This window comes from Oncorhynchus mykiss, chromosome 10 (genome assembly GCF_057628025.1).
Source record: "Oncorhynchus mykiss isolate SJ-2025 chromosome 10, ASM5762802v1, whole genome shotgun sequence".
Lineage (NCBI taxonomy): Eukaryota > Metazoa > Chordata > Actinopteri > Salmoniformes > Salmonidae > Oncorhynchus > Oncorhynchus mykiss.
Genome location: NC_143031.1, coordinates 77,394,259 through 77,417,071, shown reverse-complemented (window position 1 = coordinate 77,417,071; position 22,813 = coordinate 77,394,259). Strand labels below are relative to the sequence as shown.

General features: G+C 39.3%; 1 protein-coding gene across 1 annotated transcript in view; it reads left to right on the top strand.

Moving 5' to 3' along the window:
* Positions 1–22,813, top strand: part of LOC110534594 (fibronectin) — a 73,682-nt gene that overhangs the window by 35,266 nt on the left and 15,603 nt on the right. Inside the window, exons 11-15 of the mRNA XM_090188569.1 lie at positions 9,258–9,527; positions 13,599–13,868; positions 14,363–14,632; positions 21,777–22,046; positions 22,543–22,812. Coding sequence (XP_090044695.1) covers positions 9,258–9,527; positions 13,599–13,868; positions 14,363–14,632; positions 21,777–22,046; positions 22,543–22,812 — 1,350 coding nt within the window. The remainder of the gene's footprint in view (positions 1–9,257; positions 9,528–13,598; positions 13,869–14,362; positions 14,633–21,776; positions 22,047–22,542; position 22,813) is intronic.

The window sequence follows — 22,813 nt, the reverse complement described above, 5'->3', positions numbered from 1 at the left end:
AATGGAAAAGTTGTGTGAGGAGGTAGCAGGGCTGAGGGGGCGTTTGGAGTTCAGCCAGAGTAAAATTCTCACGCGCCAAATAGAAAACAAGACTCTCACAGCCAAGGTAAAAATACACGATTCCAACATGAATTGTCTACTCAGGGAAAACGGGGTGATGAAGAAGACGCTACTAGACATACAATGTCGTAGCATGCGTGAAAATATATTTTTTTCCGGTTTTCCTGTAGACATGGAGCTCGGAGCGACAAGACCAAAGGTCCTCGACCGATCATCGGAAAATTTTAACACACCAACAAAAGGAGCTGATCAAAAGCAGAGGGTGGGAGCTTAAAGGGACCAAATTCGGTCTCAATGACCAATTTCCAAAGGAGTTAATAACCTCTTGAAACTAGGGGGCACTATTTTCATTTTTGGAAGAAGAATGTTCCCAAAGTAAACAGGATATTTTTGTCAGGACAAGATGCTAGAATATGCATATAATTGACAGCTTAGTATAGAAAACACTCTAAAGTTTCCAAAACTGTAAAAATATTGTCTGTGAGTATAACAGAACTGATATTGCAGGCGAAAGCCTGAGAAAAATCCAATCAGGAAGGGACTCTTATTTAGAAAGCTCTGCGTTCCTATGCGTCCCTATTGTGCAGTGAAAGGGATATCAACCAGATTCCTTTTTCCAAGAATTCCCTAATGTGTCTAGTATCACAAGACATAGTTTCAGGCTTTTATTTTGAAAAATGAGCGTGAACAACAACATTGCGTCAGTGGTCAGCTGGTGGCTCTCAGAGTGATTTGTACGTAGTAGACAAAGGAGGCCTTTGAGCCTCTCGCTCCTACTGGGAAGCCAACTGTCCCGGTTGATATATTATCAAATAGATATTTGAAAAACCTTGAGGATTGATTATAAAAAACGTTTGCCATGTTTCTGTCGATATTATGGATCTAATTTGGAATATTTTTCGGCGTTGTCGTGACCGCAGTTTCCTGTGGATTTCTCAACCAAACGTGAAGTACAAACGGAGGTATTTCTGCTATAAAAATAATCTTTATGGGACAAAATGAACATTTGCTCTTTAACTGGGAGTCTCGTGACTGAAAACATCCGAAGCTCATCAAAGGTAAACGATTTAATTTGATTGCTTTTCTGATTTTCGTGACCAAGTTGCCTACTGCTAGCTGGACATAATGCTATGCTAGGCTATCGATAAACTTACACAAATGCTTGTCTTGCTTTGGCTATAAAGCATCATTTCAAAATCTGCGATGACAGGGTGATTAACAAAAGGCTAAGCTGTGTTTCACTATATTTCACTTGTGATTTCATGAATATGAATATTTTCTAGTAATATTTTTTGTCCGTTGCGTTATGCTAATTAGTGTCAGTTGATGACAATTCTCCCGGATCCAGGAGGGGTAGTTCTAAGAGGTTTTAAACAAACGTCGTAAGAGACTGTATCCGTCACAAAGACAACAAAGGATGCATGGTAGGCGTGCAACAAACTCTTTATAGATGGACAACTATTCCGAGACAGCTCCAAAGCACCGTGGCTGAACTAAATTCTACAGGGACTTCAGGTTATGAAAAAAAGAAGGTATGGGAACTGTTTAAAATATCTGAACATTATGAAGTGGATATGAACACACACGCACTCAACTACATGCTTGCTTACACATACAGACTTTTACATTCACACACACACCTGATCTGGCTCTCTTCTCTCACTCTCTCTTTCTCTCCTCTTCTCTCTCTCTCTATTGTCGATAATTAAATGTGTTTTTTGTTTGCCTATCTTTTTTATGTATTTGTCTACAAGTCTATATACAGTGGGGAGAACAAGTATTTGATACACTGCCAATTTTGCAGGTTTTCTACTTACAAAGCATGTAGAGGTCTGTAATTTTTATCATAGGTACACTGCAACTGTGAGAGACGGATTATAAAACAAAAATCCAGAAAATCACATTGTATGATTTCTAGGTAATTAATTTGCATTTTATTGCATGACATAAGTATTTGATCGACCTACCAACCAGTAAGAATTCCGTCTCTCACAGACCTGTTAGTAATTGATACATCAGAAAAGCAGAACTTAATATTTGGTACAGAAGCCTTTGTTTATAATTACAGAGATCATATGTTTATATAGGTTTAGCAAGTAACATTGTTGATTGGGATACCTTTAAATATACCTTCAGGGGACATTCAATTCAATATTCCTCAATAATAAAAAAGCAGTTTCTGGCTAAAGAAACAAGGCTAACAAGGGAAATCCATGAACTAATAGTACAGGTAGATGGCAGTAAAAACGATACTACGAGAAACAAAAATAACTTGAGGAACTTTTTCAAGAACGATCTAATGTAATCTATTACAAAAATAAAGCAAACTGGATGGTATATGGAGAAAAATGCACAAAATTCTTCCTGAATCTCCAATACAGGAACGCTAACAAAAATAATTTGCAGAAACTTGTTACTGAAGACGGAGTCATCTATGATTCTCCGAATTATATTTTAAAAGAGGAATCTAATTATTTTAGGCAGATGTTCTGTTTTCCGTCTCATCCTCTCCCACTGAATGAAGATTACGGTAAGGAATTATTTCCAAATAATATAAAAAACTGAAAATTAACAAATGTACAGAAAGATCAGTGTGAAGGCCAAATTACAGAGGAATACTTTTTTGAGGCTATTAAATCCTTTCAGTCTGGAAAAACCCCAGGGCTTGATGGCATACCGGTAGAGGTATATCAAGTATTTTTTGACATACTAATAGCTCCATTGTTAGATTGTTTTAACTACTCCTATAGACATGGTAGTCTGTCAGGTACTCTGCAGGAAGGTCTGATTTCTATATTATTAAAACAAGACCCAGATGGCAAATATAAAGACCCGGTCTATCTAAAAAACTGGAGGCGCCTTACACTTCAATGTTGTGATGCCAAAAAACTAGCAAAATGCATAGCACTCAGAATTTAACCTTTCTGATCTCCCCATCCCGGATCCGGGTTCGTGAATACAGACTCAAGCTCATTACCATAACGCAACGTTAACTATTCATGAAAATCGCAAATGAAATGAAATAAATATGCTAGCTCTCAAGCTTAGCCTTTTGTTAACAACACTGTCATCTCAGATTTTCAAAATATGCTTCTCAACCATTGCAAAACAATCATTTGTGTAACAGTATTGATGGCTAACGTAGCATTTAGCATTAGCATTCAGCTGGCAACATTTACACAAAAAAACAGAAAAGCATTCAAAAAAATCATTTACCTTTGAAGAACTTCAGATGTTTTCATTGAGGAGACTCTCAGATAGCAAATGTTCAGTTTTTCCTGAAAGATTATTTGTTTAGGACAAATCGCTCCGTTTTCTGCGTCACGTTTAGCTATGAAAAAACCCCTGTATCCAGGATTGTGTAAATCTATCAGCAAGCTCATTAGCATAACACAACGTTAACTATTTATGAAAATCGCAAATGAAATGAAATAAATATGCCATCTCTCAAGCTTAGCCTTTTGTAAACAACACTGTCATCTCAGATTTTCAAAATATGCTTCTCAACCATAGGAAAACAATCATTTGTGTAAAAGTAGCTAGCTAGAGTTAGCATTTCGCGTTAGCATTTAGCGTTAGCATTAGCGTTAGCATCCAGCACGCAACATTAACAAAAACATAAAAGCCTTCAAATAAAATCATTTACCTTTGAAGAACTTCTGATGTTTTCAATGAGGATACTCTCAGTTAGATAGCAGATGCTCAGTTTTTCCAAAAAGATTCCTTGTGTATTAGAAATAGCTCCGTTTTATACATCACATTTGGCTACCAAAAAAAATCCATAAATTCAGTCCTCAAAACGCAAACTTTTTTCCAAATTAACTCCATAATATCGACTGAAAACATGGCAAACGTTGTTTAGAATCAATCCTCAAGGTGTTTTTCACATATCTCTTCATTGATACATCGTTCTTGGAAACATGCTTTCTCTCCTGAATCCCAGGAGAAAATGCCTGCACCTGAAGATTACGCACAAATTTAGACAAAGGACACCGGGCGGACCTCTGGAAAATGTAGTCTCTTATGGCCAATCTTCCAATGATATGCCTACAAATACGTCACAATGCTGCTAAGACCTTGGGCGAACGACAGAAAGTGTAGGCTCATTCCTTGCGCAATCACAGCCATATAAGGAGAGAATGGAAAACAGAGCTTCAGAAATTCTGCTAATTCCTGGGTGATGCATCATCTTGGTTTCGCCTGTAGAATGAGTTCTGGGGCACTTACAGACAAAATCTTTGCAGATTCTGAAACTTCAGAGTGTTTTCTTTCCAAAACTGTCAAGAATATGCATAGTCGAGCATCTTTTCGTGACAAAATATCGCGCTTAAAACGGGAACGTTTTTTATCCAAAAATGAAATAGCGCCCCTAGAGCTCTAAGAGGTTAAAGGGTTTTACCAGGTATTGTTCATCCTGATCAGACAGGTTTTTTACATGGACAATACATTGGAGATGATATACGACAACTACTAGAAATAATATACAGTGCCTTGCGAAAGTATCCGCCCCCCTTGAACTTTGCGACCTTTTGCCACATTTCAGGCTTCAAACATAAAGATATAAAACTGTATTTTTTTTGAAGAATCAACAACAAGTGGGACACAATCAGGAAGTGGAACGACATTTATTGGATATTTCAAACTTTTTTAACAAATCAAAAACTGAAAAATTGGGCGTGCAAAATTATTCAGCCCCCTTAAGTTAATACTTTGTAGCGCCACCTTTTGCTGTGATTACAGCTGTAAGTCGCTTGGGGTATGTCTCTAACAGTTTTGCACATCGAGAGACTGAAATTGTTTCCCATTCCTCCTTGCAAAACAGCTCGAGCTCAGTGCGGTTGGATGGAGAGCATTTGTGAACAGCAGTTTTCAGTTCTTTCCACAGATTCTCCATTGGATTCAGGTCTGGACTTTGACTTGGCCATTCTAACACCTGGATATGTTTATTTTTGAACCATTCCATTGTAGATTTTGCTTTATGTTTTGGATCATTGTCTTGTTGGAAGACAAATCTCCGTCCCAGTCTTTTGCAGACTCCATCAGGTTTTCTTCCAGAATGGTCCTGTATTTGGCTCCATCCATCTTCCCATCAATTTTAACCATCTTCCCTGTCCCTGCTGAAGAAAAGCAGGCCCAAACCATGATGCTGCCACCACCATGTTTGACAGTGGGGATGGTGTGTTCAGGGTGATGAGCTGTGTTTCTTTTACGCCAAACATAATGTTTTGCATTGTTGCCAAAAAGGTCAATTTTGGTTTCATCTGACCAGAGCACCTTCTTCCACATGTTTGGTGTGTCTCCCAGGTGGCTTGTGGAAAACTTTAAACAACACATTTTATGGATATCTTTAAGAAATGGCTTTCTTCTTGCCACTCTTCCATAAAGGCCAGATTTGTGCAATATACGACTGATTGTTGTCCTATGGACAGAGTCTCCCACCTCAGCTGTAGATCTCTGCAGTTCATCCAGAGTGATCATGGGCCTCTTGGCTGCATCTCTGATCAGTCTTCTCCTTGTATGAGCTGAAAGTTTAGAGGGATGGCCAGGTCTTGGTAGATTTGCAGTGATCTGATACTCCTTCCATTTCAATATTATCACTTGCACAGTGCTCCTTGGGATGTTTAAAGCTTGGGAAATCTTTTTGTATCCAAATCCGGCTTTAAACAACAGTATCTCGGACCTGCCTGGTGTGTTCCTTGTTCTTCATGATGCTCTCTGCGCTTTTAACGGACCTCTGAGACTATCACAGTGCAGGTGCATTTATACGGAGACTTGATTACACACAGGTGGATTGTATTTATCATCATTAGTCATTTAGGTCAACATTGGATCATTCAGAGATCCTCACTGAACTTCTGGAGAGAGTTTGCTGCACTGAAAGTAAAGGGGCTGAATCATTTTGCACACCCAATTATTCAGTTTTTGATTTGTTAAAAAAGTTTGAAATATCCAATAAATGTCGTTCCACTTCATGATTGTGTCCCACTTGTTGTTGATTCTTCACAAAAAAAATACAGTTTTACATCTTTATGTTTGAAGCCTGAAATGTGGCAAAAGGTCGCAAAGTTCAAGGGGGCCGAATACTTTCGCAAGGCACTGTAACATCATAAAACATACAAGAAGTCAGGAATGGTATTTATAGCGGATTTTGAAAAGGCATTTGATAAAGTAAGACTGAATTGTATTTATAAATTCCTGGATTTTTTCAATTTCGGTAATTCTCTCATAAAATGGGTAAAAAGAATGTATAGCAACCCCAGATGTAAAATAGTAAATAACGGCTACTTCTCAGAGAGTTTTGAATTGTCAAGAGGAGTCAAACAAGGGTGTCCGCTGTCACAATATCTATTCATTATGGCCATCAAAATGCTAGCTATTATAATCAGATCCAATAACAACATTAGAGAATTAGAAAAATCAAGGCTTAAAAACAAAGGTATGCCAATGACTCAAATTTTACTTTAAGTCCGCAAGCTAGATCCCTGCAATGTCTCATTAAAGATCTAGATCACTTTTCTGTACTCTCTGGACTAAAACCTAATTATGAAAAGTGTACAATATTATGTATTGGATCCTTAAAAAATACATATTTTACATTACCTTGCAGCTTACCTATAAAATGGGCTGATGGTGAAGTAGATATAGTCGGTATTCATATCACAAAATATATAAATAAGCTCTCCACAATGAATTTCAATAGAAAACGTGTAAAAATAGACAAGATCCTGCAACCATGGAGAGGTAAATACTTGTCTCTTTATGGAAAATTTGACCCGATTAACTCCATAGTCATGTTTCAGTGTACTCACTTACTTATGGAGCTGCCTACTCCTGATGATCCGTTTTTCAAATCATGTTAGCAAAAAGTAGTTTGCTTTATCTGGGAAGCTTAACGAGACAAAATAAAATGAGAATATCTATATAATGAATTTGAATTCGGTGTTTGAGATGACAGGTAGATTAATAAGAAAAGATCATCCATTGTTTAAAAATTTGCCTTTGTGCAGTTTGCCATGTCTCATTTTCGACTAATTGAACAAGATATTTTTTTTAAGTATCTGTCTTTTTCAAACAAGCATTGCAGAGCTGGCTACAATTTCAATTTCATCCCCCTGAAAAGATAGAACAAATATTACAACAAATATTATGGCTGAACTCAAATGTGCTGGTTGATAAAATACCTGTACTTAGAGGAAAGATGTTTGAAAATAGTATTTTGTTCTTAAATGAAATTGTAATGGTAGAGTTATGTCCTTCATGGAGTTATCAGAATTGTACAGGAAGGTTTGCTCAATCCAAGAGTACAACCAATTGACTACAGCATTGCCCCAAAAATGGAGGAGGAGGGTAGTAGCAGGAGGAGGTAGGGAGCTGGTCTGTCTGCCCAATATAAAGGATCAAAACTGGCAGAGGAATACAAATAGCATAAATAGGAAAGTATACCAGTTTCATTTGAGGACCAGGATGTTGACAACTGTGCCATACAGATTGAAAAATAGTTGGGAAGAGATTTTTGATGTACCGATTCCATGGTACAGGATGTATGAGTTGATATATAAAACAATGCAATATTCAAGACTTCGTGCTTTTCAGCTCAAATTATTATATAGAATTCTTGTCACCAACAAAATTTGAATATTTGGGGCATAAAGTCATCGAAGCCCTGCAGATTTTGTTGTGAGGATACAGAATCAATCAACCATTTATTTTGGTATTGTCCTCAGGTAGCCTGTCTCAGGTTCAGGAACGGCTGAAAATGCATAGCATTGATCTAAAATTGACTCTAGAAATAGTACTGTTAGGATATCTGGAGAGACCTGTTTAGTCAATTACTAATATACTAATACTCTTAGTAAAAGTATTTATCTTCAACAAGCAATATGTAGATCCTATTCAATTAGATATGTTAAAATTGTACGTTAAACATCATAGCATAGTTGAAAGATATGTTGCTTAGAAACATGAAGGGGGTGGCCAGCAGAGATAATAATACTTTAATGTTACCCCTTCCTTGTGTTTTCTGTAATAAATAATTATTTTTTAAAAAGAGCAGCTGCTCCAAAGCAGCTATACCACAGACACTGCCGGTTAACGCTTGATCTGATTGATTCGAAAGTGATCCTACTGAAACAACAGTTTCACTAAGGAAGGGTGAGGATTGCCCCCTATTGGCCTATTACTGTTACCACATAAACAATTCCCCAAAAGGTCCATCCATCCATTCATACGTACATACGTAGAGGGTATAGTTTGAAAAATACATTTATCATGTTATTGAAGAGTTATTTATTCAAATAAATGTGCAATGCATACAAAAAAACAAAGGTACAGTCAATAACACAATAGATAAGAACAATATACAGTGTGTGCAAATGTAGTAAGATTAGGGAGGTAAAGCAATAAATAGGCCATAGTGCAAAATAATTACTATATAGCAATTAAACACTGGAGTGATAGATGCGCAGAAGATGAATGTGCAAGTAGAGATACTGGGGTGCAAAGGAGCAAGAAAAAAAATACAATATGGGGATGAGTTAGTTGGGTGGGCTATTTACAGATGAGCTGTGTATATTGGCAATGATCGGTAAGTTGCTCTGACAGCTGATGCTTAAAGTTAGAGAGGGAGATATAAGACTACAACTTCAGTGATTTTTGCAATTCGTTCCAGTCATTGGCAGCAGAGAACTGGAAGGAAAGTCGGCCAAAGGAGGAGTTGACTTTGGGGATGACCAGTGAAATATACCTGCTGGAGAGTGTGCTACGAGTGGGTGCTGCTATGGTGACCAGTGAGCTGAGATAAGGCGGGGCTTAAAGTGTAACAAATACTGACTAACAAGGTGGCTTAAGCATGGATAGATAAACCCAAACCCGTAACAGAACCGAAACCCGTAACAGCCAGCATAGGGTATAAAGGTCCAGTATCTTCCCTGATGAGAAAGATATGATGGTTAATTCCATCTCATCATGCATTTTGGTGCTGAAATCATTCAACTTTGATTATAATACAGTATCTGAGTTCATGCTTTCTTCCATTCATGTGAGTCATTATGTCAAGGAGTTGATCTGCCTCAGCTTACTTTAACTTTACCAGTAGTATAGTGTTAAACACTTTGTTATTGTGGAGAGGATTTAGAATTACAACATTCTTTTATTTTATATTTATTTTTGTTGACAATGATGTGTTTATTTTCCCTTAGTACTTCCTGCTCCAGACCAGCTGACTGTTGACTCAGTGGACACCACATCAGCTGCTGTTAGCTGGAGCCAGCCACCAGGATTGAACCAAACCCAACATCATTACCAGATCTCCTACCGCTGTCCAGAGACAGAACCACACATCACTACCACATCTTCACACAGCATCACTCTCTCTGACCTGCAATGTGGTAAACAGTACTTTGTCACTGTCTGCAGTGTGCTGGAAGATGGAAAGCAGAGTCAACTGGTGTCAACAACCCTCACCACAAGTAAGGAAGTACCCTACTAAAGAATTATGTTTAGTGTCAAAGTTGATTAAACTTTAAATACCATCAGGGCCAGCGGCTCTTGAATACCAGCAGGGCCAGCAGCTCTTAAATACCAGCAGGACCAGCAGCTCCTAACTACCAGCAGCTCTTAAATACCATCAGGGCCCGGTAACTCTTAAAAACCAGCAGCTCTTAAATACCAGCACGGCCAGCAGCTCTAAAATACCAGCAGCTCTTAAATACCATCAGGGCCAGCAGCTCTTAAATATCATCAGGACCAGCAGCTCTTAAATACCATTAGGACCAGCAGCTCTTAAATACCCGCAGGGCCAGCAGCTCTTACAGTGGGGCAAAAAAGTATTTAGTCAGCCACCAATTGTGCAAGTTCTCCCACTTAAAAAGATGAGAGATGCCTGTAATTTTCATCATAGGTACACTTCAACTATGACAGACAAAATAAGAAAAAAAATCCAGAAAATCACATTGTAGGATTTTTAATGAATTTAATTTCAAATTATGGTGGAAAATAAGTATTTGGTCACCTTCAAACAAGCAAGATTTCTGGCTCTCACAGACCTGTAACTTCCTCTTAAAGAGGCTCCTCTGTCCTCCACTCGTTACCTGTATTAATGGCACCTGTTTGAACTTGTTATCAGTATAAAAGACACCTGTCCACAACCTCAAACAGTCACACTCCAAACTCCACTCTAGCCAAGACCAAAGAGCTGTCAAAGGACACCAGAAACAAAATTGTAGACCTGCACCAGGCTGGGAAGACTGAATCTGCAATAGGTAAGCAGCTTGGTTTGAAGAAATCAACTGTGGGAGCAATTATTAGGAAATGGAAGACATACAAGACCACTGATAATCTCCCTCGATCTGGGGCTCCACGCAAGATCTCACCCCGTGGGGTCAAAATGATCACAAGAACGGTGAGCAAAAATCCCAGAACCACCTGCAGAGACCTGCGACCAAAGTAACAAAGCCTACCATCAGTAACACACTACGCCGCCAGGGACTCAAATCCTGCAGTGCCAGACGTGTCCCCCTGCTTAAGCCAGTACATGTCCAGGCCCGTCTGAAGTTTGCTAGAGAGCATTTGGATGATCCAGAAGAAGATTGGGAGAATGTCATATGGTCAGATGAAACCAAAATATAACTTTTTGGTAAAAACTCAACTCGTCGTGTTTGGAGGACAAAGAATGCTGAGTTGCATCCAAATAACACCATACCTACAGTGAAACATTGGGGTGGAAACATCATGCTTTGGGGCTATTTTTCTGCAAAGGGACCAGGACTACTGATCCGTGTAAAGGAAAGAATGAATGGGGCCATGTATTGTGAGATTTTGAGTGAAAACCTCCTTCCATCAGCAAGGGCATTGAAGATGAAACGTGGCTGGGTCTTTCAGCATGACAATGATCCCTAACACACCGCCCGGTCAACGAAGGAGTGGCTTCGTAAGAAGCATTTCAAGGTCCTGGAGTGGCCTAGCCAGTCTCCAGATCTCAACCCCATAGAACACCTTTGGAGGGAGTTGGAAGTCCGTGTTGACCAGCAACAGCCCCAAAACATCACTGCTCAAGAGGAGATCTGCATGGAGCAATGGGCCAAAATACCAGCAACAGTGTGTGAAAATCTTGTGAACGTTTGACCTCTGTCATTGCCAACAAAGCGTATATAACAAAGTATTGAGATAAACTTTTGTAGGTGACCAAATACTTTTTTTCCACCATCATTTGCAAATACATTAATTAAAAATCCTACAACGTGATTTTCTGGATTTTTATATTTTTATATTTTTGTAGGTAAAATACATTCCAAAAAATTAACACTGGCTGTTGTTGACAAGCATATTCAGTTCATATACAGATATGATATTAATTCTGTGATTGAAATTATGACCCCATCTTCAGTAGCCTATTCCAGCAGGCTATTGGGAAACACAAGCAGTTCTTACCTCGAAATCGCCTCGCTATTTATGTTAAATGCATTTGTCTTAATTTAAACTAAGCAAGCTGATAAATTGTTCAGGTTTGCATCTCGCCTATATCTTGTCTAGTCTACTGTAGACAATCTGAAATGAGATGTAGACCTATCAGGGGCTATAGGCTACCTGCCTTTATCAAAACTAACCGTGACAAAATGTAATTGCAACCATAAACCCAGATTGTAGTCTGTAGCCTATGCCTATTGAAATGACAAGTCAATCTCATAAATGGGCCATTTACAATGGTTAGTAGTTTTAACATCTGGCACCAAATAACAGCACAATTGCCAGAAAATAGCCTAATGTAATTTTTTTATGTTCATCCAAGTGTTTCTTACTGAGAGATTTTGAATCTTCTGTCCAACTTTCATCACTCAAACTCTCCTGTCAGATTTATCTATAGTTATGCACATGCACAAAGGAGATTTATTTACAATTATAAACCTATTTGAGCCCTGAATGCTGAGTGGGTGAAAGCTGTGGTTTAATTAAGCAATAAGGCCTGAGCAGGTATGGTATATGGCCAATATACCACGGCTAAGGGCTGTTCTTACACACAACACAATGCGGAACCACACAGTTTATAACTGACCACTTACCACGGGTATTACAAAGCATTACTTCGTACTGTTCTAATTATGTTGGAAACCAGTTTATAATAGTAATAAGGCACCCCTGGTGTTTGTGGTATATGGCCAATATACCACGGCTAACGGCTGTATCCAGGCATTGTGTCATGCTTAAGAACAGCCCTTAGCCTTCTTTCCACATATTCAAATTCCTTTATTATTTCATGTCATAGCTTGCAACAATTTATATTTAGAGGAAACCCGAATTTTGGGATTATAAACTCAGCAAAAAAATAATCCCTTTTTCAGGATCCTTTCAAGATAATTCGTAAAAATCCAAATCACTTCACAGATCTTCATTGTAAAGGGTTTAAACAATGTTTCCCATGCTTGTTCAATGAACCATAAACAATTAATGAACATGCACCTGTAGAACGGTCATTAAGACACTAACAGCTTACAGACGGTAGGCAATTAAGGTCACAGTTATGAAAATTTAGGACAATAAAGAGGCCTCTAAAAAACACAAAAATAAAGATTCCCAGAGTCCCTGCTCATCTGCGTGAATGTTCCTTAGGCATGCTGCAAGGAGGCATGAGGACTGCAGATGTGGCCAGGGCAATACATTGCAATGTTTGTACTGTGAGACTCCGAGGACAGCGCTACAGGGAGACAGGACGGACAGCTGATAGTCCCCGTAGTGGCAGACCACTTGTAACAATACCTGCACAGGATCGGTACATCCAAACATCACACCTGCGGGACAGGTACAGGATGGCAACAACAACTGCCCAATTAACACCAAGAACGCACAATCCCTCCATCAGTGCTCAGACTTGTCCGCAATAGGCTGAGAGAGGCAGGTCCTCACCAGATATCACCTGCAACAACGTCGCCTATGGGCACAAACCCACCGTCGCTGGACCAGACAGGACTGGCAAAAAGTGCTCTTCACTGACGAGTCGTGGTTTTGTCTCACCGGGGTGATGGTCGTATTCGCGTTTATCGTCAAAGGAATGAGCGTTACACCGAGGCCTGTACTTTGGAGCGGGATCGATTTGGAGGTGGAGGGTCCGTCATGGTTTGGGGCGGTGTGTCACAGCATTTCTTTGTTTGCTGAGTTTATTTCTTCTTAATTAGATCTAATGTTATGAGATAAGGGTTTATTGTCTAAATATGGCAACTCTTCCCTTGCTGTGAAAATAAAAATGGGGCTAGTTCTCAGGCCTGTTGTGTGGGTTTTGAGTGTTCATTGGGCTAGAAATTTTAGCTTGACCTGGCAACCCTGTTTGTGCCTAGATTGAGTCTGACAAGTAGCAACATTGTATCCACACCTTGTTATTTGGATTTTCAACATTGCAGAACATTTTTGTTGTTGTAGTGTGACTTATATTTTTTAGCTTGTTCCTTTCCATACCAAAAGGAATTGCAAGCCAGCCTTTTCTACTTTTTCTCCTGTAATATATTTCTGGAGTAAAACTATAGCCCTGACAATAATCTATTTTCACTTAGTACTTCCTGCTCCAGACCAGCTGACTGTAGACTCAGTAGACATCACATCAGCTGCTGTTAGCTGGAACCAGCCACCAGGATTGAACCAAACCCAACATCATTACCAGATCTCCTACCGCTGTCCAGGGACAAAACCACACATCACTACCACATCTTCACACAGCATCACTCTCTCTGACCTGCAATGTGCTACTCAGTACTCTGTCACTGTCTGCACTGTGCTGGAAAATGGAAAGCAAAGTCAACTGGTGTCAACAACCCTCACCACAAGTAAGGAAGTACCCTACTTAAGTATTATGTTTGGTGTCAAAGGTTATTACATTTTAACTAGTTATCAAAATGACTATTAACTAATCATAATGGATGTTTTAACATGGGATGTAAAGGTACAGTATCTTCCCTGATGAGAAATATATGATGGTGAATTCCTCAGATCTTATCATACAGTTTGGTGCTGAAATGAATACACGTTTTTATAGTGTGTGAATTCTTGCTTTCTTCCATTAGTGTGAGTCATTATGTCAAGGAGTTGATCTGCCTCTGCTTGCTTCAACTTTATCAATAGTACAGTGTTAAACACTTGTTATTGTGGAGAGGATTTTTAATGACACCATTATTTTATTTTATATTTAAAGAAATTGGAGTGGCGGCAACAATGTAGCAGCAGCGGACCACCGTTGATAAATGGATACAGCAGAAACCCCTAAATCCAACTTCTGTTGTGACTTCTATTTTTTAGCTTATTTCTTGTTTATCTTTCTTAGTACTTCCTGCTCCAGACCAGCTGACTGTTCACTCAGTGGACACCACATCAGCTGCTGTTAGCTGGAACCAGTCACCAGGATTGGACCAAACCCAACATCAGTACCAGATCTCTTACCACTGTCCAGGGACAGAACAACACATCACTACCACATCTTCACACAGCATCACTCTCTCTGACCTGAAACCTGCTACTCAGTACTCTGTCACTGTCTGCACTGTGCTGGAAAATGGAAAGAAAAGTCAACTGGTGTCAACAACCCTCACCACAAGTAAGGAAGTACCCTACTTCGGTATTGTGTCTGGTGTCAAACTTTGACTAGTTATCAAAAAGTCTCTTGTAAATTAACAAATCATAATGGATGTGTCAATTTAAATTCCACAAAGACAAACAATGGCATCGCTCCCAGAAAAGGGAACTAACAAAGATAATCACTTCAACAAACATGAACAGAAAGGGTTTCAAAAGGTTTTCTGAAAGACACCATGGGGGTTCCCACTGAAAGATGGCAAAGCCACTAGTAACGGGTTCTAAAGACACCATGGGGGTTCCCACTGAAAGATGGCAAAGCCACTAGTAACGGGTTCTAAAGACACCATGGGGGTTCCCACTGAAAGATGGCAAAGCCACTAGTAATGGGTTCTAAAAGACACCATGGGGGTTCCCACTGAAAGATGGCAAAGCCACTAGTAACGGGTTCTAAAAGACACCATGGGGGTTCCCACTGAAAGATGGCAAAGCCACTAGTAACGGGTTCTAAAACACACCATGGGGGTTCCCACTGAAAGATGGCAAAGCCACTAGTAACGGGTTCTAAAAGACACCATGGGGGTTCCCACTGAAAGATGGCAAAGCCACTAGTAACGGGTTCTAAAGACACCATGGGGGTTCCCACTGAAAGATGGCAAAGACACTAGTAACGGGTTCTAAAAGACACCATGGGGGTTCCCACTGAAAGATGGCAAAGCCACTAGTAACGGGTTCTAAAAGACACCATGGGGGTTCCCACTGAAAGATGGCAAAGCCACTAGTAACGGGTTCTAAAAGACACCATGGGGGTTCCCACTGAAAGATGGCAAAGCCACTAGTAACGGGTTCTAAAGACACCATGGGGGTTCCCACTGAAAGATGGCAAAGCCACTAGTAACGGGTTCTAAAAGACACCATGGGGGTTCCCACTGAAAGATGGCAAAGCCACTAGTAACGGGTTCTAAAAGACACCATGGGGGTTCCCACTGAAAGATGGCAAAGCCACTAGTAAGGGGTTCTAAAGACACCCACCATGGATGCCCACTAAGGTTTACCTCTGAAATGACAAACTAAAAGTAAAACCTACACCAAGCAAAAAGGATATGGAGTTAAATAACAGCAGTTTCTGTCTGAATGATGTGACCACCCTAACATGAGGTATAGCTCATCTCTCCATCTGATGCACTGGACCAGCAGCTCTTAAACCCCTGCAGGGCCAGCGGCTCTTAAATACCATCAGGACCAGCAGCTCTTAAATACCATCAGGACCAGCAGCTCTTAAATACCATCAGGACCAGCAGCTCTTATATGCCATCAGGACCAGCAGCTCTTAAATACCATCAGGGCCAGCGGCTCTTAAATACCATCAGGACCAGCAGCTCTTAAATACCAGCTGGGCGAGCACATGTGTTTATTTAAAAGATATGTATATATTTCACCTTTATTTAACCAGGTAGGCTAGTTGAGAACAAGTTCTCATTTAGAACTGCAACCTGGCCAAGATAAAGCAAAGCAGTGCAACACAAACCACACAGAGTTTCTCATGGGATAAACAAAGGTACAGTCGAGAGAGAGACGTCATCAGAGCGCACAACAGGATACTGTACCGTTGTTTACATTAAAACTTTTTAAATAAATAGATTTTAATCCGAACTAAAGTTTTTGTTACTACGGATTCCACAACGGCTGGGACTGCTTGTTTGTGTTCTTTTTTTTGCGTGGATTCCGCGAGTGCTAGCTGGCTGTACTACAGACACCTGTCGTCGTCGTGGGAAAGACTCATTGTTATCTTTTTGTAAAACAACTGGTTGCAGTATAGATCCAATCTGGATACCAAGCAGATCCAGAGGGAAATCGACGAGTACCAACAGCTTTACGCTTTGGAGGAACAATATACTCCTTAGTGGAAAGATCCGACCACCTCACAAAATAATTTTAACACGACAAAAAAAGTAAAACAGATTAATCTACAGACAAGAATAATTTACTTAGCATTGAGGTAGAGGCTAGTGCTCTGGAATCCATGCAACAATGGAAAAGTTGTGTGAGGAGGTAGAGGGGCTGAGGGGGGGTTTGGAGTTCAGCCAGAGTGAAATTTTCACGCTCCAAATAGAAAACAAGACTCTCACAGCCAAGGTAAAAATACACGATTCCAACATGAATTGTCTATTCAGGGAAAACGGGGTGATGAAGAAGACGCTACTAGACATACAATGTCGTAGCATGCGTGAAAATATATTTTTTTCCGGTTTTCCTGAAGACGCATCCAATAATACATTTGGCGCGATCAGAGAATTCATGAAATCCGCATTGAAACTTCCTATAGAGACTGTAAAGAAGGTTGCTTTCCACCGAGTACACAGACTTGGTCTGATCATCGGCCGATCATCGGAAAATTTTAACACACCAACAAAAGGAGCTGATCAAAAGCAGAGGGTGGGAGCTTAAAGGGACCAAACTCGGTCTCAATGACCAATTTCCAAAGGAGTTAATAACCTCTTGAAACTAGGGGGCACTATTTTCATTTTTGGAAAAAGAACGTTCCCAAAGTAAACAGGATATTTTGTCAGGACAAGATGCTAGAATATGCATGCAATTGACAGCTTAGGATAGAAAACACTCTAAAGTTTCCAAAACTGTAAAAATATTGTCTGTGAATAAAACAGAACTGATATTGCAGGCGAAAGCCTGAGAAAAATCCAATCAGGAAGGGACTCTTATTTAGAAAGCTCTGCGTTCCTATGCGTCCCTATTGAGCAGTGAATGGGATATCAACCAGATTCCTTTTTCTATGGCTTCCCTAATGTGTCTAGTGTCACAAGACATAGTTTCAGGCTTTTATTTTGAAAAATGAGCGTGAACAACAACATTGCGTCAGTGGTCAGCTGGTGGCTCTCAGAGGTATTTGTACGTAGTAGACAAAGGCGGCCTTTGTGCCTCTCGCTACTACTGGGAAGCCAACTGTCCCGGTTGATATATTATCAAATAGATATTTGAAAAACACCTTGATGATTGATTATAAAAAACGTTTGCCATGTTTCTGTCAATATTATGGATCTAATTTTTTCACTCCATCCTTGCTGTGTGTGTGTGTGAGAGCTTTTCTTTGACATCTGTTGGGAAAAATAACTGACTTACAATTCATGGGGGTTGCCTAATCACACATATGAAGTTTTGAAAAGATCTGACCTTTTTAACCCTTGGAAACAGCCACTATGACACCATTTAAGGCACTTCCGGTTGGCACAGGAAGCTATAAATAAACTCATATCCTGATTGGGGTATGCCTTTACAGAATCCTGAGTTATAAGTCTTTACGTTAAGAACTGAGTTATTTACGGAGGGTTTAGTGAGTGTGTGTTATTTCAGAAACTCATACAAAATCACAGAAATCTTGCAGAGCTTCGCAGCACACTTTAAAAAGATTCGTATGAACACCCTGCAACTTGATCTGTAACTGTTGAAAAAAAACGCCTATTTGTTAACATCACCAATTAGTCATTGTATGATTTCTCTTAAATGACGATAGATAAATGGCTGGTTCTTTTTTTATTGACACCGGAGGCTCCTTGACTTTGACGTGAAGTGGAAAAATTATTTCTCTATTTTCATTTTGGACCTTTAATCCCAGAGAAATGGCCATAACTCAAAAACCGTTGAGGCCTAGACGCCATCTTGTTCGGGGCCAACTGCCCATTATGCCAAACCTACGCTCACCAAGTTTCAGCTTCAAAATATTTTCAGTTTTGGAGATAAGGCCCCGTCGTGATTCGGGATGTTTTGTACAATTGCAATATGATTGCTTATGCCCTCTTGTGGGATTTTCCTGGACAGCGGAAAAATGACCAAAATTTGATTATTTTATAAAATGGAAACCGAATGTCCAAGAAAGTTCATTTGATGACTTCCCGGTAGGTCCGGCCCTACCGCACGGCCCGACGCCGATTGCGAATTTTACAAACATTTTCGGACGTCTAGTAAGGGACCGTACATTTGCAATATGGACTTTCTCACTAACCATACAGCAAATGTCAAAATGTTCCCTTACGTATGTAAGACTGAATTGTATTTATAAATTCCTGGATTTTTTCAATTTCGGTAATTCTCTCATAAAATGGGTAAAAATAATGTATAGCAACCCCAGGTGTAAAATAGTAAATAACGGCTACTTCTCAGAGAGTTTTGAATTGTCAAGAGGAGTCAAACAAGGGTGTCCGCTGTCACAATATCTATTCATTATGGCCATCAAAATGCTAGCTATTATAATCAGATCCAATAACAACATTAGAGGATTAGAAATCCAAGGCTTAAAAACAAAGATATGCCAATGACTCAAATTTTACTTTAAGCCCGCAAGCTAGATCCCTGCAATATCTCATTAAAGATCTAGATCACTTTTCTGTACTCTCTGGACTAAAGCCTAATTATGATAAGTGTACAATATTATGTATTGGATCCTTAAAAAATACATATTTTACATTACCTTGCAGCTTACCTATAAAATGGGCTGATGGTGAAGTAGACATACTCGGTATTCATATCACAAAATATGTAAATAAGCTCTCCACATTGAATTTCAATAGAAAACTTGTAAAAACAGACAAGATCCTGCAACCATGGAGAGGTAAATACCTGTCTCTTTATGGAAAATTTGACCCGATTAACTCCATAGTCATGTTTCAGTTTACTCACTTATGGAGCTGCCTACTCCTGATGATCCGTTTTTCAAATCATTTTAGCAAAAAGTATTTTGCTTTATTTGGGAAGCTTAACGGGACAAAATACAATGAGAACATCTACATAATGAATATGAATTTGGTGGTTGAGATTATTAAATATTAAAGCACTAAATTCTCTCCAAAAGCTTCACTCATTCAAAAGTTGTAGTTGACCCCTAAATGGTTCTCAAGTAGATTAATAAGAATCATTGTTTAAAAATTGCCTTTTTGCCTTTGTGCAGTTTGCCATGTCTCATTTTCGACTAATTGAACAAGATATTTTTTTTAAGTATCTGTCTTTTTCAAACAATCATTGCAGAGCTGGCTACAATTTCAATTTCATCCCCCTGAAAAGATAGAACAAATATTACAACAAATATTATGGCTGAACTCAAATGTGCTGGTTGATAAAATACCTGTACTTAGAGGAAAGATGTTTGAAAAGGGTATTTTGTTCTTAAATGAAATTGTAATGGTAGAGTTATGTCCTTCATGGAGTTATCAGAATTGTACAGGAAGGTTTGCTCAATCCAAGAGTACAACCAATTGACTACAGCATTGCCCCAAAAATGGAGGAGGAGGGTAATAGCAGGAGCTGGTCTGTCTGCCCAATATAAAGGATCAAAACTTGCGGAGGAATACAAATAGCATAAATAGGAAAGTATACCAGTTTCATTTGAGGACCAGGATGTTGACAACTGTGCCATGCAGATTGAAAAATAGTTGGGAAGAGATTTTTGATGTACCGATTCCATGGTACAGGATGTATGAGTTGATATATAAAACAATGCAATATTCAAGACTTCGTGCTTTTCAGCTCAAATTATTATATAGAATTCTTGTCACCAACGAAATTTTGAATATTTGGGGCATAAAGTCACCGAAGCCCTGCAGATTTTGTTGTGAGGATACAGAATCAATCAACCATTTATTTTGGTATTGTCCTCAGGTAGCCTGTCTCAGGTTCAGGAACGGCTGAAAATGCATAGCATTGATCTAAAATTGACTCTAGAAATAGTACTGTTAGGATATCTGGAGAGACCTGTTTAGTCAATTACTAATATACTAATACTCTTAGTAAAAGTATTTATCTTCAACAAGCAATATGTAGATCCTATTCAATTAGATATGTTAAAATTGTACGTTAAACATCATAGCATAGTTGAAAGATATGTTGCTTAGAAACATGAAGGGGGTGGCCAGCAGAGATAATAATACTTTAATGTTACCCCTTCCTTGTGTTTTCTGTAATAAATAATTATTTTTTAAAAAGAGCAGCTGCTCCAAAGCAGCTATACCACAGACACTGCCGGTTAACGCTTGATCTGATTGATTCGAAAGTGATCCTACTGAAACAACAGTTTCACTAAGGAAGGGTGAGGATTGCCCCCTATTGGCCTATTACTGTTACCACATAAACAATTCCCCAAAAGGTCCATCCATCCATTCATACGTACATACGTAGAGGGTATAGTTTGAAAAATACATTTATCATGTTATTGAAGAGTTATTTATTCAAATAAATGTGCAATGCATACAAAAAAACAAAGGTACAGTCAATAACACAATAGATAAGAACAATATACAGTGTGTGCAAATGTAGTAAGATTAGGGAGGTAAAGCAATAAATAGGCCATAGTGCAAAATAATTACTATATAGCAATTAAACACTGGAGTGATAGATGCGCAGAAGATGAATGTGCAAGTAGAGATACTGGGGTGCAAAGGAGCAAGAAAAAAAATACAATATGGGGATGAGGTAGTTGGGTGGGCTATTTACAGATGGGCTGTGTATATTGGCAATGATCGGTAAGTTGCTCTGACAGCTGATGCTTAAAGTTAGTGAGGGAGATATAAGACTACAACTTCAGTGATTTTTGCAATTCGTTCCAGTCATTGGCAGCAGAGAACTGGAAGGAAAGTCGGCCAAAGGAGGAGTTGACTTTGGGGATGACCAGTGAAATATACCTGCTGGAGAGTGTGCTACGAGTGGGTGCTGCTATGGTGACCAGTGAGCTGAGATAAGGCGGGGCTTAAAGTGTAACAAATACTGACTAACAAGGTGACTCCAATCAGAGCGCCCAACCTAGTCAACCTCAATGGATAGATAAACCCAAACCCGTAACAGAACCGAAACCCGTAACAGCCAGCATAGGGTATAAAGGTCCAGTATCTTCCCTGATGAGAAAGATATGATGGTTAATTCCATCTCATCATGCATTTTGGTGCTGAAATCATTCAACTTTGATTATAATACAGTATCTGAGTTCATGCTTTCTTCCATTCATGTGAGTCATTATGTCAAGGAGTTGATCTGCCTCAGCTTACTTTAACTTTATCAGTAGTATAGTGTTAAACACTTTGTTATTGTGGAGAGGATTTAGAATTACAACATTCTTTTATTTTATATTTATTTTTGTTGACAATGATGTGTTTATTTTCCCTTAGTACTTCCTGCTCCAGACCAGCTGACTGTTGACTCAGTGGACACCACATCAGCTGCTGTTAGCTGGAGCCAGCCACCAGGATTGAACCAAACCCAACATCATTACCAGATCTCCTACCGCTGTCCAGGGACAGAACCACACATCACTACCACATCTTCACACAGCATCACTCTCTCTGACCTGCAATGTGGTAAACAGTACTTTGTCACTGTCTGCAGTGTGCTGGAAGATGGAAAGCAGAGTCAACTGGTGTCAACAACCCTCACCACAGGTAAGGAAGTACCCTACTAAAATATTATGTTTAATGTCAAAGTTAATTCAACTTTAACTAGTTAAAGATAACTATGAACAAAACATAATGGATGTGTCAACATGGGATGCAAAGGTCCAATATCTTCCCTGACGGGAATTACATGATGATGAATTCCCCAGATCTCATCATGCAGTTTGGTGCTGAAATAATTAATACACGTTTTTATAGTGTCTGAACTCTTGCTTGCTTCCCATTAGTGTGAGTCATTATGTCAAGGAGTTGATCTGCCTCTGCTTGCTTCAACTTTATCAATAGTACAGTGTTAAACACTTGTTATTGTGGAGAGGATTTTTAATGACACCATTATTTTATTTTATATTTAAAGAAATTGGAGTGGCGGCAACAATGTAGCAGCAGCGGACCACCGTTGATAAATGGATACAGCAGAAACCCCTAAATCCAACTTCTGTTGTGACTTCTATTTTTTAGCTTATTTCTTATTTATCTTTCTTAGTACTTCCTGATCCAGACCAGCTGACTGTTCACTCAGTGGACACCACATCAGCTGCTGTTAGCTGGAACCAGTCACCAGGATTGGACCAAACCCAACATCATTACCAGATCTCTTACCACTGTCCAGGGACAGAACAACACATCACTACCACATCTTCATCCAGCATCACTCTCTCTGACCTGAAACCTGCTACTCAGTACTCTGTCACTGTCTGCACTGTGCTGGAAAATGGAAAGAAAAGTCAACTGGTGTCAACAACCCTCACCACAAG